Source organism: Varanus komodoensis, unplaced genomic scaffold (genome assembly GCF_004798865.1).
Source record: "Varanus komodoensis strain SLA01 unplaced genomic scaffold, ASM479886v1 scaffold135, whole genome shotgun sequence".
Lineage (NCBI taxonomy): Eukaryota > Metazoa > Chordata > Lepidosauria > Squamata > Varanidae > Varanus > Varanus komodoensis.
In genome coordinates this window covers 275,534-289,631 of record NW_025335391.1, presented here as the reverse complement: position 1 = coordinate 289,631, position 14,098 = coordinate 275,534, and the positions used below count along the sequence as shown (strand labels likewise).

At 55.1% G+C, this 14,098-nt stretch overlaps 1 protein-coding gene across 2 annotated transcripts in view; it reads left to right on the top strand.

Moving 5' to 3' along the window:
- INTS3 (integrator complex subunit 3) overlaps positions 1–14,098 on the top strand; it is a 68,654-nt gene that overhangs the window by 29,519 nt on the left and 25,037 nt on the right. For both annotated transcript variants that reach the window (XM_044422785.1, XM_044422787.1), the window contains exons 9-16: positions 1,081–1,178; positions 1,484–1,675; positions 4,787–4,874; positions 6,143–6,222; positions 6,378–6,469; positions 7,218–7,324; positions 8,289–8,408; positions 11,623–11,752. In XM_044422785.1, coding sequence (XP_044278720.1) covers positions 1,081–1,178; positions 1,484–1,675; positions 4,787–4,874; positions 6,143–6,222; positions 6,378–6,469; positions 7,218–7,324; positions 8,289–8,408; positions 11,623–11,752 — 907 coding nt within the window. The remainder of the gene's footprint in view (positions 1–1,080; positions 1,179–1,483; positions 1,676–4,786; positions 4,875–6,142; positions 6,223–6,377; positions 6,470–7,217; positions 7,325–8,288; positions 8,409–11,622; positions 11,753–14,098) is intronic.

Below are 14,098 nucleotides of genomic sequence, written 5' to 3'. Positions count from 1 at the left end.
CGCAGCTAATTAGGGCTGGGAACTTTCCTTTCACCGGAAACTGAGATGTGTACGATGCCTCCACTGTTGCTTCTTTTTATGTGTGTTCCTGCCAAAGTGTGAACGAAGGCAGACCTCTGTACGTAGGCTGCCATGTCTTTGCTAGAAGGCAGCAGCCTCTCACATCGGGGCATTTAAAAGGAAATACGCTTCAGCCGCTGCCCTTTCCCTCACCTGTCATTTTTACATATTTCTTCGAGTCTCTTGGCCAGCTCCCTGGCAGCCCTGGGTTACTGCTAGCGATCTGCACTTTCTCACTGGCGTTTGCCTACTCTGCCTCATGGAGCTGAAATAAAAGCCCCCAGAGAGCCCCTGGGGAGAACTGTTGGGGGCAATTCCCAGGACTGCCTGTAGGACTGGGCCCCTGGGAGAGGCGATACTCCCTCCCTTCCTCTGCACATCAGGTGTTGTCCTCACCCAAAGCATTTCAAAGAGCAGCGCTCCTTGAATCGCAGGCTTTGCTCCTTCGCGGAAGCGTCGGTGTTAGTATTGTGGACTGGGCTCTTGCGCAGGCAGCGCTCCCCCCCGTGATTTGATGGCCTCCCTGGCTGAGGCTGGCGCTTCCCATCCAAGGCAGATCCCATGCTGGCAGAGCAGAGCCCGCTGCCCGTTCTGCATATCTGTGTCCCAAATTCTGTAAAGAATATAAGAAGGGCCTTGCAGGATTGGAGCGGGATGCCTTCCGTTTAGTTCAGCACCCTCGGCCTGTCACTGTGATGTCTGGGCGGACTGCTTTTGAACACAGAAGTACCATGTCTCCTAGTCCTCATGGCTCACCGTTTCTTACAGAGTAGATTGCTCTCAGAATGGCTTTAGACCAAAATGCCCCTCTAGCCCAGCGTCTAGGCCCCTACAGAGAATGGGCGGATGCCTCCAGGAGGCCTGCAAGAAGGGCATGGAGGGGAAAGCTCTTCCATGCAGCACACACAGGTAGACTGTTTCTGAAACTGGAAGGTCCATCCAGACTATTCTAAAAATGGATTGTCTTTGTTTCTGCTCTCCCTCCATCTTGCATCTGGACTCCCCCCCCCCCCCCCCCAGGTGTGTTGCAACTTCTGCAGTCTCGGACTTCACGCAAGTTCCTGGCCTGCCGCCTCACACCAGACATGGAGACCAAGCTGCTCTTCATGACATCTCGGGTAACGTAAACTCTTGGTCTGTCGCTTGCGAAGTGCTGGGTGAGCAGCCTCCGGACATCATTCATCGCTTGCAAAAAGCATTGAATGGGCTAGGGAGGTGCAAACTTGAGGGCGTGTAGAAGCTCCTTTCGTTATCCTGGCACTTTTGGCCCTGCGGCTTCTGCCTTTCCCACCCCTGGGATGCACCCCCGGCGAGCTTCTCCGGAACTGGAGTTGACCTTCAGGCTGGAAGTGGCCCCATTTCCGCTGCTCCCCCCCCAACCCTGGCTGGACCAGCAGTTCAACTTCCGATGCTTCTCCTCCAGGTGCGCTTTGGCCAGCAGAAACGTTACCAGGACTGGTTCCAGCGGCAGTACCTGTCCACCCCCGACAGCCAGTCCCTGCGCTGCGACCTCATCCGGTACATCTGTGGGGTGGTCCACCCCTCCAACGAGGTGCTGAGCTCCGACATCCTCCCTCGCTGGGCCATCATTGGCTGGCTCCTCACCACCTGCACGGTAAGGAGGCCTAGTGGGCAGCGTGCCCCCTGGGGTCGTGCTTCTTTCACGAGCCGCTTGGGGTGTGAGGGCTTCTGAGCTTGCAGGCGCCTGGAGCAGACAGGAAGTCGGAGGGCCACGTTTGAAGCAGCCTAAGAGGGGGATGGCTTTTGATGACCGAGTCTTGGAGTGCGGAGGGGACCTCCGTTACAGTAGAGTCCCCTGCAGAGGTGTTGGACTACCGTTTCCATCATTCTGAGCCAGCATAGGCTGGCAGTGGATGGATGGGGCTGTAGGCCAACACATCGGCAAGGCACCAAGCTTAGGGGAGACTGTGCTATAATCAGCAGGATAAGAGCAGCCGCGACGCTCTGCTCTGTTCCCTGAGATGCCCAGCCCGCTTTCCCAGTTCCTGCTCCGAACTATGATAGCTGGAAAAAACCTGTCTAGAGTTGTCCGTCCCAGGTGAGCATGTTGGTTCACGGAAATCCGGAGAGCAACGGGATCAAGGCCCTGCTGCTGCCATACATGAGGTGGTGGTGGGTTTTTGTGGGGCCTGGATGGGGCTGCTTCAGGCCACTGTGCAGCTGTTCAGATCCAGGGCACTGGGTTTTTGCCTCGGTCCCCCACACTGCAGGGAAATAATTCACCCTCATGCTGTGCAAAACAAGCTCAGGTCGTGCTGGCTTTTAGTTCCAGCTTTTTAGTACTTCTGCTTGCTTTTATTTCCAGCTCTGATGCATTTCCGCCCTTCTTTTTGTTCAAGGATAGGCTAGACATGCACATGGTGGGCGTGTCGTGAGCGGGGCTGGCTGGAGCAGGGGGTCAGACTAGATGGCCCGGGAGACCCCTTCTGACTCGCTCTGTTTCTGTTTTTTTTATTTGAAGCTTTTATACATCATCCCATTAGTAGTGTCTCGGGATGGTTTACGGCAAGCACACAATGCATCTCTGTGCCCTTCCAAACAAGCTACTGCAGGGGTCCTTTGCAGCTATTCCAACGGGTGTAACCGCTTCTCCATTTCTCCTGTACTGGGCCCCGTTTCCCCTCCCACCCCGGTGTGGTTCTGCACCCTCATTCTCTCCCCAGGGCTCTGGGCCTCTTAATTGAGAGAAAAAACCTTCCTCTTAGGCAAGCACTGAGCCAATCCACACTATGGTTGCCTTGTCAGGAGCCGAGGGGCTCAGCTGCAGGAACGAAGGCTGCCAGATCAAGTGATGAGGGACCAGGCTCAGACAGAGCTGGCAATGTCAGTCAAGGCCCTCCATCATCCTGCCGGCAGTGGAAGGGAATGAGAGTCAACACACACACACCCTGGCGTGCTGTTGGAGGGCACCGTACCGGGCAGAATCGCTCCCCTTCTCCTGAGCCCATCAGAAGGCAGGCGTTTTCCCCAGCTGTGGTGCACGGCGCCTCTCTTCAGCTGGTCAGGACGATCTGGAATAGGAACTTTGACACAGTGAGGCTTCCCTGATGTCAAATTTGCAATTGGCATCCATTCGCCGCTGCTAATGAATGGACGTAGCGGAATCATTTCCGTAGAAAAATAAGGCACGGAGAACGTTTTCCATTTTGGACCTTTTTTCTGCCCAGTGTCCCTGCCAACTAGGAAGTCTGACGTGGCAGCTTTGAGGCTGCCCGGGCGAAGGCTCTGCTTTTCATCCACTACTCTCCCTCCCTCCCTCTCTCTGACACATTAGCATTCGAGGCACCACCTGCTCTGCAGCTAGTTGCCAAATGACACCCCAGCTAATTAAGGTCTGGAGGCCAGCTTGACTTGTCAGTAATGAAGTTCATGTTTAATTTGCCTGATGTTTATTGGACAGGCTCAAGATGCAGGAAAAGTCACTAATGAGCAAGAGGAATTAGAACCTGGGCTTTAAAATGGCCTCTTTGAACAGATTGGACAGGAAACGCTAAGGCTTCTTTCTGGAGTGCCGTCTTTCTTCTTCGTTCCTCATCACAGGCTAAAAATGGGGTGCCCCAATTAGCTCCCCATCTTGATGAGGCTGGTGCACCCGATAGCGTTGTATAATACCTGTTCTCATTATTGATGAGGACTTCTGGAACTAGTTGTTGATACAGATCAATGCAGCTGCCTCTCATTGATACGGATCAATGACTGGGCTTCTCCTGGGGCTTGTCATGGCAAGTGCCGGCACTTCGGAATGTACCACTGCACCGCTGGTTATGTGGCTGAGGCTGTTGGAGCAGCCATGTTCTTGGAAGGGTTTGCTGCACCCCCAGGCCTTCTTGGTCTGGCTCTTGTAAGGATTTCTGGCCATGAATTTCTGCCAGTTTGAATTTCTCTGGCACAGCCAACCCGCTTTTGTCGTGGTGGAGATATTTTCCAGGAAAACCTATTTTCTGGATGGCCACCTCCGCAGTAATCTTCCCTTCCCCAGCTCTTGCACTTCCTTCCTGCTTCCTTTGCTAGTCGGTGGGTGGTCCCACCCAATCAGAGATCACACTGAATAGCCAGTGGTGCGCTGTCTTGATGCCCCCTTTCACCAGATGTGACAGCCTCTCTGGACTCAACCGATCAGGGTCGGCTACCTGATGATGTCACTGAGAAGACTTGTGAACGAGGGCATTTTGAATGGAGTGGTGGCCATTTTAGCAAACACTGCTGTGAAAGGAGTATCTTTGGGCACTGCTTTAAAAGTTTCTGAAGACTAGTGAGCTCTTAATGAAGACATAATGCAAATGAGTCCTGGCTGTAATTCTTAATGAACTGTGTCTAGGAACCCCGGATCCTGTGAGCCAGAGCCTTGGCTGTGTGGTCATTGCTGTCAAGGCAAATAGGACTTAGCACAACGAGTAATTTGGTTTTAGTGCAGGTGTGTGTCTTCCTAGACCTGTTGGATGAGGACCAGCTAAAAGTGAGGCAGTCCTGGAAGTCGAAGCCCACAGCAGGGCATGTCCAAACACCAGTCCTCCCTCACCGGAATGCTATCTTTCCTGAGCTTTTCCTTGCATCCCGTCTGGACTGCCGATTTCTAGACCCCAGGAATCCTGGTTCAGCCCTCTACTACAGCTGAGCTGCCTGGCCTTGCCTTGCCAGGCCGTCAGCAAAAGCACAACGGCTGTGGCTACGATTCGGTTTATCACCTCTCTCTTCTCCATTGCAGTCCAACGTCGCTGCTTCAAATGCCAAGCTGGCCTTGTTTTACGACTGGCTTTTCTTCAACCCGGAAAAAGACAGCATCATGAACATCGGTATGGGCAAACATTCCCGCCTCCTCTCCTTTCCCCCACGCCATGGACGTGGCCCTTCTCCACTTTCCCTCTCCATATGGCCAGTTTCCTGCCGCTTCCAGTGCTGCATTTCTTTTTGATCCAGGATGAGAAGGTGACTGGCTGGGAGAGGCCTTTTTCTGCCTTTTTCTTACTCCCGCGTGCTCTGATTACCAGCCTGGCCAGAGTCTCTGCCAAGTGGAATAGACGGTTCAGGGCAGGACAGAGAGAGGCTGATATTCAGAGCGGGTGTTCGGCAGCTTCCCGTTTTACCTCTGCAGCGGGTGGGCCGTGGGAGGCCTTCCACAGATGTGTGTGTGGAGAGTGGCAGCAACTCCGCACACTTGGCTGATTAGGGGCAGTTGCAGGCCAAAAAAACTGGAGGAGCCAAAGATGGCCCCCTGCACGTTATATCAGTAACTGCAGGTAACATTCCTTTGCAGACGGCTTCCGCATCAGCGTACCAGTGGATGTCCTCCAATGGGGTGTCTTTTTAGACTGGGAAGGACTGGAGGGCGAAGGTCCCCAGGCAGCACTCCCCCCACCGTGAGCTGCTGGAGGGAAGCATGGATGCAGCCGGTCTGGGCACATCCAGAGGCCTCCGGCTGACCTGGCTTGCGGCAGGAACTCCACCAGTCCTGCCTTTCTGCGGCCTCTTTCAGTGGGCTGGGATTTCACCAGCGTGCTTCCTCTAGGGCTCAGGGTCAGGCTAGGGCTAGGGACACCTGTGCCTCTGTGCACATCCAGAGAGCCTGACACTGGCTTAGATTGCGCAGGTGGAGGGAGTGGTCAGCGAGAAGATGCCGGGTTCGGCTGTGCACGTTTCTGTGCTTGCAGTATCCAAGCCGTCTTCAGGGGCCGCCCCATGCAGGGCCCATTGCAGCTGTCCAGCCTGGGTCTAGCGGAAGATGGCACGGTAGCCGCCCGCCCCGTCCGTTCGGGCAGCTCGGGTTGCAGCGGCGCCCAGGCAGTTGCGGCTCCACCGTCTCCCTCCAGCCCCCCCAGGCTCTGTTTGGCCACGTGCCGGAGATCTGCCGTTCGCTCCTTCATTTCCTTCATTTGATTTCTGTGCCGCCCGACGGCCAGGGTGCTCTGGGCGGTCCGCCCCTCACCCGAGCTGCTGCTTAGTCCTGGGTGCTGCCACGCTGGAGAGCGCCTGGGCTCTCGCTCAGGGCGGCCCCTCGCCGCCGCCGCCGGGGCCCCTTTCTGCCTCCTTTTGCATTTAACGCCTGCCTCCTTTCGCTTTGCAGAACCCGCCATCCTTGTCATGCATCATTCCATGAAACCACACCCAGCCATCACTGCCACCCTGCTGGACTTCATGTGCCGGGTAAGGCTCCCGGGGTGCCCAGCGCCGTTCCGGAGGCTGGATGGCTCACCCTCAGTCCCCGTATCAGCGGCAGAGGCCTGACGAACCACCGTGAGGAGTCAAAGCCCCGGGCAGAACTAAGAGCAGCCCCCCCCCATCTCCCTTCTCCTTTATAGATCATTCCTAACTTCTATCCTGCTTTGGAGGCCCACGTGCGGCAAGGCGTCTTCAACTCCCTCACCCACATCGTGGAGAAGCGAGTCCTGGCGTAAGGCACCCTTCTGGTTTTTCTTCCTTTGCGGCAAATGCCAGCCATATTCCGCCCCCCGCCCGCCTGGTTCCTTCAGGCTGCCTTGCAAAGAAATGGCTCCTCTCGCGGTGAGGAGCGATGGTGGGGAGGGGGCTTTGCCCTTCCTGTGGCTCGTGGAAATGGCCGCCGCCGCTCTCTAGGGCTGGCTGGTTTCATGAGGGGAGGTGTCATGTGGCCAAGCTCACAGCTGCCTTCCCTTCCCGAAACAGAATCATAGAATAGAAGAGTTGAAGGGGCCGTGAAGGCCATCGAGTCCAACCCCCTGCAGTTGCAGGACACAATTCTCCCCATGACATGAGGGAAAGAGTGCGGTAGGCCGTGCCTGCATCACCCTAAATGGGTGCGTTGCCCATTTCCCCTCCATGCTGCAGGCAGAAATAAGTCAGGCCTTTCCTTAGTATGTGTTGATTCTTCCCTGACATGGGTGTCCTTGGGCTCCAACCTTGCCAGCCCCAACAAGCAAAGCCAAACCTCTGGAATGCTAGGGGTTGTAGTCCAGAGCATCTGGAAGGTATCATGTAGAAGAGGGCTGGAACAGGTCTGCTCTTCCCCAGATGTTTCAGTCAGTTGTGGCACATCCAGCCAAAACTTTGAGGCGCCCTCAGAGATGAACGTTGGGCCACATGGTCCTTTGTGTCAGTTGCATGAAGTTTCTTTGTCCGTGATCAGTTTTTCCCCCCATCTCTGTCCCCGCTCTGTCCTTTAGGCACCTGGCTCCTCTCTTCGACAACCCCAAGCTGGACAAGGAGCTCCGGGCCATGCTGAGAGAGAAATTTCCGGAGTTTTGCAGTTCTCCCTCACCCCCTGTTGAAGGTAGAATGGGGCAGAGGGCTGGGGTGGGGGTGTTGGGCCCGCTGCGAGATAGGTGGGTGCCTTGCGGTGTGTGAGAACCTGGGGGCTGCTGTGCTCTGCTCCTCTAGCAGAGATGGGGGGTTTCTAGGACAGGCCACGAAGGCTGGGTTCAGGCAAGGCAATAATTCACTCTAAAGTGTTAACCATTGATTATTGTGGGCTGTTGCGGAGACATGGATTGTGGTATTGTCTCAACTCAGGATAACCAACTGTGGCGAGCAGCTCAAGGTCACCGCTCAACAACAGACTGTGGGTTCTCTACATGCCTGTTTGTGGTCAGCAAGCCATGCCTTGGTTAGCATAGCTGGGTTCAGACAACATGAGAACCTGTGTTTTATCCATTCACGCTCAGCTCCTGCATAACTGTTGAGTGTGGAAGATCATGTTGTCCGTGCACAATCATGGTTTTGAGCTGATTCAGAGAGCCTCGTGGAAGCTGGGGTCGTTTTAGTTTCGTCTTGACTAGGCTGCCGGGCAGACTAGAGTCCACTTGGCTCCACGCAAGGTCTTGGAGCGCTTTCGTCCAGCCTGTTTGCTGCTGGACTTGGATGGACGAGAGACCTAACCCGATGTCGGGCACCTCTCGGTGCTGATCACTTGGAACACTGGATTGGGGTTGGGTGGTGGGCTTTCATCCCTCTTGTCCACATGGTGAGATCTGGATGTCCAGCTGCTTGAGCTTCTAAAGGCAAGGGGGGTCTTCCTGCCGGAAAGCTGGGCCCGGCTCAGGGCGAGCGAGTAGGATGGAAGCCATGTAGGAAGCGATTGCTTGAAGCCCTCAAGCTGGCGGCTGCCTCCAGATAGGGCCCCTGTGCCCTTCCAGCTGGACCACAGAGGAAAGCTTCTGGCGAGCCAGCCTTCCCCTCCCCTGGCCCCTCCACACCCCCCCAGGCCCATCAGTTCTTTGCATTGCTCCTCTTTTCAGTCAAAATTGAGGAGCCTGTTTCCATGGAGATGGACAATCACATGTCCGACAAGGATGACGGTTGCTACGACAATGCCGAGGCCGCTTTCAGTGATGACGAAGAGGACTTGAACAGCAAAGGTGAGGCCAGCCAGGCAGGGCTGCTGTGTCCCATCGCCAGGAGCTGCTTCGCTCTCACTGCTTTCTCATTTGACCGGAACAAACCCCGCGGAGACACACACGCCCCCTGAGCTGCCTCACTGCTTGTCTCGAGAGGCATTTCCCTCTGTCTGAGTGTCCAAATGGTGATTGACATCCACCTTGGTTGCTGACATAATCCACATTAACATTTTAAACATCGATTCCCGTGTTCATATTCCAAACTCTGAATTAACGTGTTCAAGCACAGCTGTTTGTTCTGCACCCAAAAAACATGGTTAGGGAGACCTCCAGTGAGATCTACTTGAGCCAGAGAGGCAAGAGCAGAGCGGCGTAACAAGGAGCTTTAACTGTGGTTTGCTTGGTGAAGCACTTAACCATGGGTAGCTTAAACTCAAGTTGGCAAACGCCACTTGAAAAACATGGCTTGTGGATCCTGCACTATGGCTTAGCTTAATATTCTCACCTGGCGACTCTAAATGTATTAGACTAGGACCTCCTGCATCCCCAGCCAGCATGGCCAATGAGGCTGATGGGAGTTGTAGCGCAACATATTTGTAGGTGGGTGGGATGGAAAAGAATGGCTGAGGTTTTCCGGATTAGCAGCCACGACTAGGATGAGAACAGGCATGGGGATGGGTTCGGTCGCATCCATTCCTTCCCTTCTGGTTCGCAGTTGTTGTGTGTCTACTGCTGGGTCTGTTTCCAAAACCCTTCAGCCAGAAATGCTGCAACTCGTATCCCCGCTGTAGTTTGCATGGAGCTGGCCCATCTGTCCTGCTGCTTCCTGGCTGGAGTCGGAGTGGCCTTTTTCCTTCTCGAGCATTTCTTAGAATCCCCAAAGACCTCCTCGAGTGCCGAGGCATTGCTTTTGGTACACATCTGGTTTGTGTTAGGCTGCCGAGAAGAGCCTCTGGAAGTTGGTGGAAGCGCTTTGGGGCAGGCTCGATCCTTCGCAAGCAGTGGGAGGAAGGGACCCAAACTTGCCAAGTTTGCTGTTGGGGACAGGAGGGTCTGGTTCAGAGTACAAGTGAACCAGGTAAAGAGGGTTGCCGTCATTTCACCTTCGGGTTTATTTAGTTCCTATTACTCCTTTTATTTCATTCCTGTCCCATCTTTTTTCCCTCTTGCAAGGGGCTCAGGGCCATTCACACAGCCTTCCTGCTCCTCTCCATTCTGTCCATTTCCCAAACTTGGGAGGTCGGTTAAGTTGAGGGGCAGTCAACTAGCCCAGAGTAACCTCACGAGCTTCATGGCTGAACACAAACCAGATCCTGGCTTTCCCCAGTCCAGCGCACTCAGCCCTGCAGCACATGGACTCTCCATGTCATAGAATCATTTTGCTACCCAGCCTCTGTCCGAGGCTGGTGATCCACATCAGGAGAGCTACCACACGTCCAGCCCTCGTGTACAAAAGTGGAATTCTGCAACTTTTAAGAAGCCCCAGAGTTTCCGCCCACTCCCACCTTGGCGCTGTTCCTCCTCCTTCCTAGTATTATTGTTATCCAACACATCTTTATACTGCCCAAGAGCCTGAAGGCTATTATTATGACGACATGTGGAGAACCCAAGTCCCTCTGCGGGAAGAATCGTCCCAGGTAGTTTAGGGGTTGCAGAGCCTGTGAGAACATGCCTGGCACCTTGGAAGGACCTTGAGCTGGGGGAGTCTGCCCTAGTTTTTGGTGGCCTGCCCCCACAGAAAGCTCTTCTGGGTCTTCAGGGACCTGCTATCCCTGCAGTGTTGTGTGTGGCCTTCAAGCCCCCCCCCGCACCACGTACTGGTGGGACTCAGATCATGCGAGTCCAGTGGCCGTGCTCCTGGCAGAGAACTGAGAGGCTGCTTCATTGCATTCCAGCAGGGCTAAGGATGAGGGCATTTCCCCTCCTCTTCTTCGTCCAGCGTTTGGCTCCTTGTGTGCAGGGTTGCAGCCCAAAAGGGATCCCAGAATGCACCTGGCAGTAAAGTAGAACTTTTCCCGTAGGAGCCTCTGGCATCCAGCAGAGAAAAAACGACTTTGACCTGGCTTTGGTCTCACCTTTTTCAGAAGCCCGCCTGGTAAAAGCACATGGGATTCATGGCCGGGCTGTGAGCAGCCACCGGCCCTTGCGGGAGGCCGCTAATTTGTCGCTCGCTTCTCTCAGCCAAGGCACGTAGTCGGTTCCCTCCAGAACGGCTTGTGCCCTTCCAGGCCTGCATAGTAAGACAAAGGACTGTGAAGCATGAAGCAGGATGGGACGGAATAGGAAGGGTGGCTTTCGGATTGGCCCCCTGAGGGGGCGCTGATGACCTTCCTGTTCCAGCTATGCGAGGCAAAGTTCTTGGCACACGTCCTCATGGGTGGAGCAAGCCAGGCCTGGTATCTCCCCTGCCCCTGTCCCCAGCTTCTGCTCTTGAGCCCCTCTTACTGAATTAGACACCATCCTTGTGTTGGAAGGACGAACCTATGTTTGGATTGTGCCGCTTTTAGCTGGGGGCCGGCTCACAGGGCTGAATGCTCCACTGGAGAAGCAAAAAGCCCTTGGAATAGAGAGCTAGCATCTCAGGGGAAAGGGCTCTGGCCTAGCCTTCTCTGGACAGACTACCTTGCTACGTGTGGGGTTTTATTTTTGGTTTAAGGTAGAAGAATTTAATCACATGCAGCCCCAGCTCCAGCCTGAAGCGCAGCATCCCAAACCCAAACTTCTTGTCTCCGCAAGAACAAAGCACTTCTTTTGTGCGAATGTGTGTGAGCTGCAACTAAATGTTGCAGTGTGGCCTGATCATTTCCAGCGATTGCCTTCCCCCACAACAATCCATCCGCGTTCTGTGCTCGGTCCTCCCTTGTCTGTTTGGCCACTCCTCTCCCCTTCTCCCTGCCAGGGGGCATTCAGGGTTTGTCTCCACCACAAATATTTTGTCCTCCTCCAAACTTGGTAGTTCTGCATGAGTATGACTATCAGAAATAGAGGGAAACATTTCTACTCCACCTTTCAGCCAAGACTGGCTCTTCAAAGGACTAAAACATGCAGGCAGTGGCACAGATCTTAACAAGGCACCAGCATGGGGTGGGAAGAGGTGGGATGGGCAGGTGCGGCCTGTCTGGGCCTGTGGCCATGGGGCAAGGCTGAGCACGTCTTCCAGGTGAGGGCTGGGTGTGTGTGTGTGTGTGGGTTCTTCTCTCCCGGAACCTGTTTGGCTTTCCACCCTTCGCTGCAGGGAAAAAGCGGGAATTCCGGTTCCATCCCATCAAGGAAGCTGTTGTCGAAGAGCCGGTTGATATCACCCCCTTCCTGGACCAGCTGGATGAGTCTCTGAAGGATAAAGTCCTGCTCCTGCAGAAGGGGAGGTTGGTACAGACCGATCGCGGCCTTGGCTGCGAATGCACAGCTGGGTCAGGCTTGCGCAGAGCACAGTGCCCGTCCCATGAGCGAGAGAAGAAAGAGACCTAAGGCCCACCTGGCCTGGCGTTCGGCTTCAGCAAGGCCAGCACGATAGCCCGGAGCACGATATTCCCAGGAAGGGCAGGGTGGCCTGTCTGTCTTCTGTTCTCAGCCTGGTCCTTGGAGATGCTGCTGCTGCTCTCTGCGGCAATTCTGCTCCGTGGCCCCTCGGAGGCCAGCTGAAGAGAGGCTTTCTTGACCTTTCTGCACTCCCCGTCGGTTGAGGCAAGGAGTCCACAGCCGGTGGCCGGGATGTATCTGCCTACTGTGGCGGGAAATGGTTCCTCCCTCTCCTCCCCCCCCCCCCCCCCCCCAAACATAATGTTCTTTTTATGGAAGGAAGGGAATTTAATTGCAGGAGAGGATCACTCCAGCCGGAGAGTGCTTTTACACGCAGTCACTGCAGGGTGTGTTGAGTGGCTGCAACGCGGGCGAGCACATAATCTGAAAAATACGAGCGGCTTTTCTCCAAAAACCGGTTGCACACGGGAATTCCGAAGGGAATGGGCAGGACTTTCTGCCTCTTAAAAGATTCAGAAATGCAGTGCACGGAGCTGGACACAATAGGAGACACTCCAAATGGGTCTTTCTTCCTTCCTCCCTCCCATTAGGTATTTCCTAAGAATTTATCTCGCCTCCCTGTCCAGGAGCTCATACAGTGCTATGCACTGGCTTTCCCACATGTCTACAAATCTCATCGTCTCCCGTTCACGGTGGCTGCAGATCCCCTGTGAATTTCCTTCACAGCCCACTGCCTTTGCCGCCCCATCACTGAGAAGGAGCAAAACGTGCTTTCTTAAAATCCAGGCCGTATCCTTCCAGTCCTTCCCGATATTTTGCAACGGTGGTCTTTTGAGTCATTCCTTAGCTGCAGATCTCTTTAACCGGGTTAACGTCCTGGCTGTGACGTTCATGAGTTCCCATCGCTGGTTCTGGCATTCATATCTTTTACGGCTGCCTTTCTTGCTTCTGTGACTTAGCCAGTGTCAAGATGTACCCCCTGTGGTCTTCGCCTCCATTTACCCTGGGACAACCCTGCGAGGTAGACCTTGAGGGGCAGTTGCGTGCTCAGGGAAGAAGTGGGGTGAGGAGGAAGGCTCCTCCCCACCCTCCCCAGCCCAAACGTGGGCCTTCTCCTCCCCATTCTGGTGCACTGCACCCTTGGGGCCGATGCGGGGGGGGGGGGTGTCTCTTAGGCTGAGGCCAGTCTCTCTCCTTGGAACCGGCCACGGTTGGAATTTTGATGCTCCCCGTAGCAGCAGGAAGCCTTTGGCCTGGCACTTCGCATTAATTTAGCCCATATGACAGAGTGCATTTAATAGGTTTGTTTTTCCTCAGTCTGCCGGACGTCTCTGCCTTTTTCTTTTTTCTTTTAACATAGCTGGATGTGAAGTCGGGGGCGGAGGGAGGAAAGAGCCCCGGTGAAGAGGGCCGTGGGGCTTGCCTCCTTGCTGGCATAAGTCGGGCCCAGATTCCTGCTGTTACCCCTTCTCACGGCCGCCTGCTCGGCACTTGGGGACCTTGCCCTGGCATGCAATTGTTAGAGAATTTCCCAGCTCTCCTGGTGAGAGCCAAACTCAGGCTTGCTTGGGAGCTCCTGGCCTGGCTGCCAAAGGGGCCGCCCGCCTGATCGATAAATCACGACTCTGAAGCTGGTTTGCTGGCCAACGGTGCCAGTGTGGCAGACATCGCATGGGAGTTTCATCTGGCATATTTCTGTTTTTAAGTATTTGTTTGCAGCATGTGTATAGACCCATGCGCATACGAGGTGGAGAAAATGTGCGGAGGCCAGGCTCCTGTTTGGCTACAGGCCCCCTCCCGGCTTCTGCACCCCTGAGAGTTAGGGCCTGCCTCGGTCCTGGGAATGGGGGGCTCCATGTGCTGCTTCCCCGATGGCCTGGGGCCCTGCCCCCAATTCTAGTGGCCTCTTGCTCCCCCGCACCTATTTTTCCGCACAATCCAAGGCAGGCACGGGGCTCTCGCCTTCAGCGGCAGCGGAGGCCTCCCATCCTGACACGCATCAGCCCCCACAGCAGTCCGGCTGCCCTCGGCCCGTTTGTTTCTTTGCTTTGAGCCCTTCCCTTGCATCTCAGCCGGCGTGCAAAAAGCGGAAGAGGCATCTGCAGAGGCTGCCCAGGAGGTAGTTGGCGATGCCTCTGGCCTGTTAGTCCCCGTTCCGTTCCAGCCGCGCGGCTCCTGTCAGCCTTCTCTTTAAGGCGAGCTTGTGCTGAGCTCTGCTGACATACAGACCT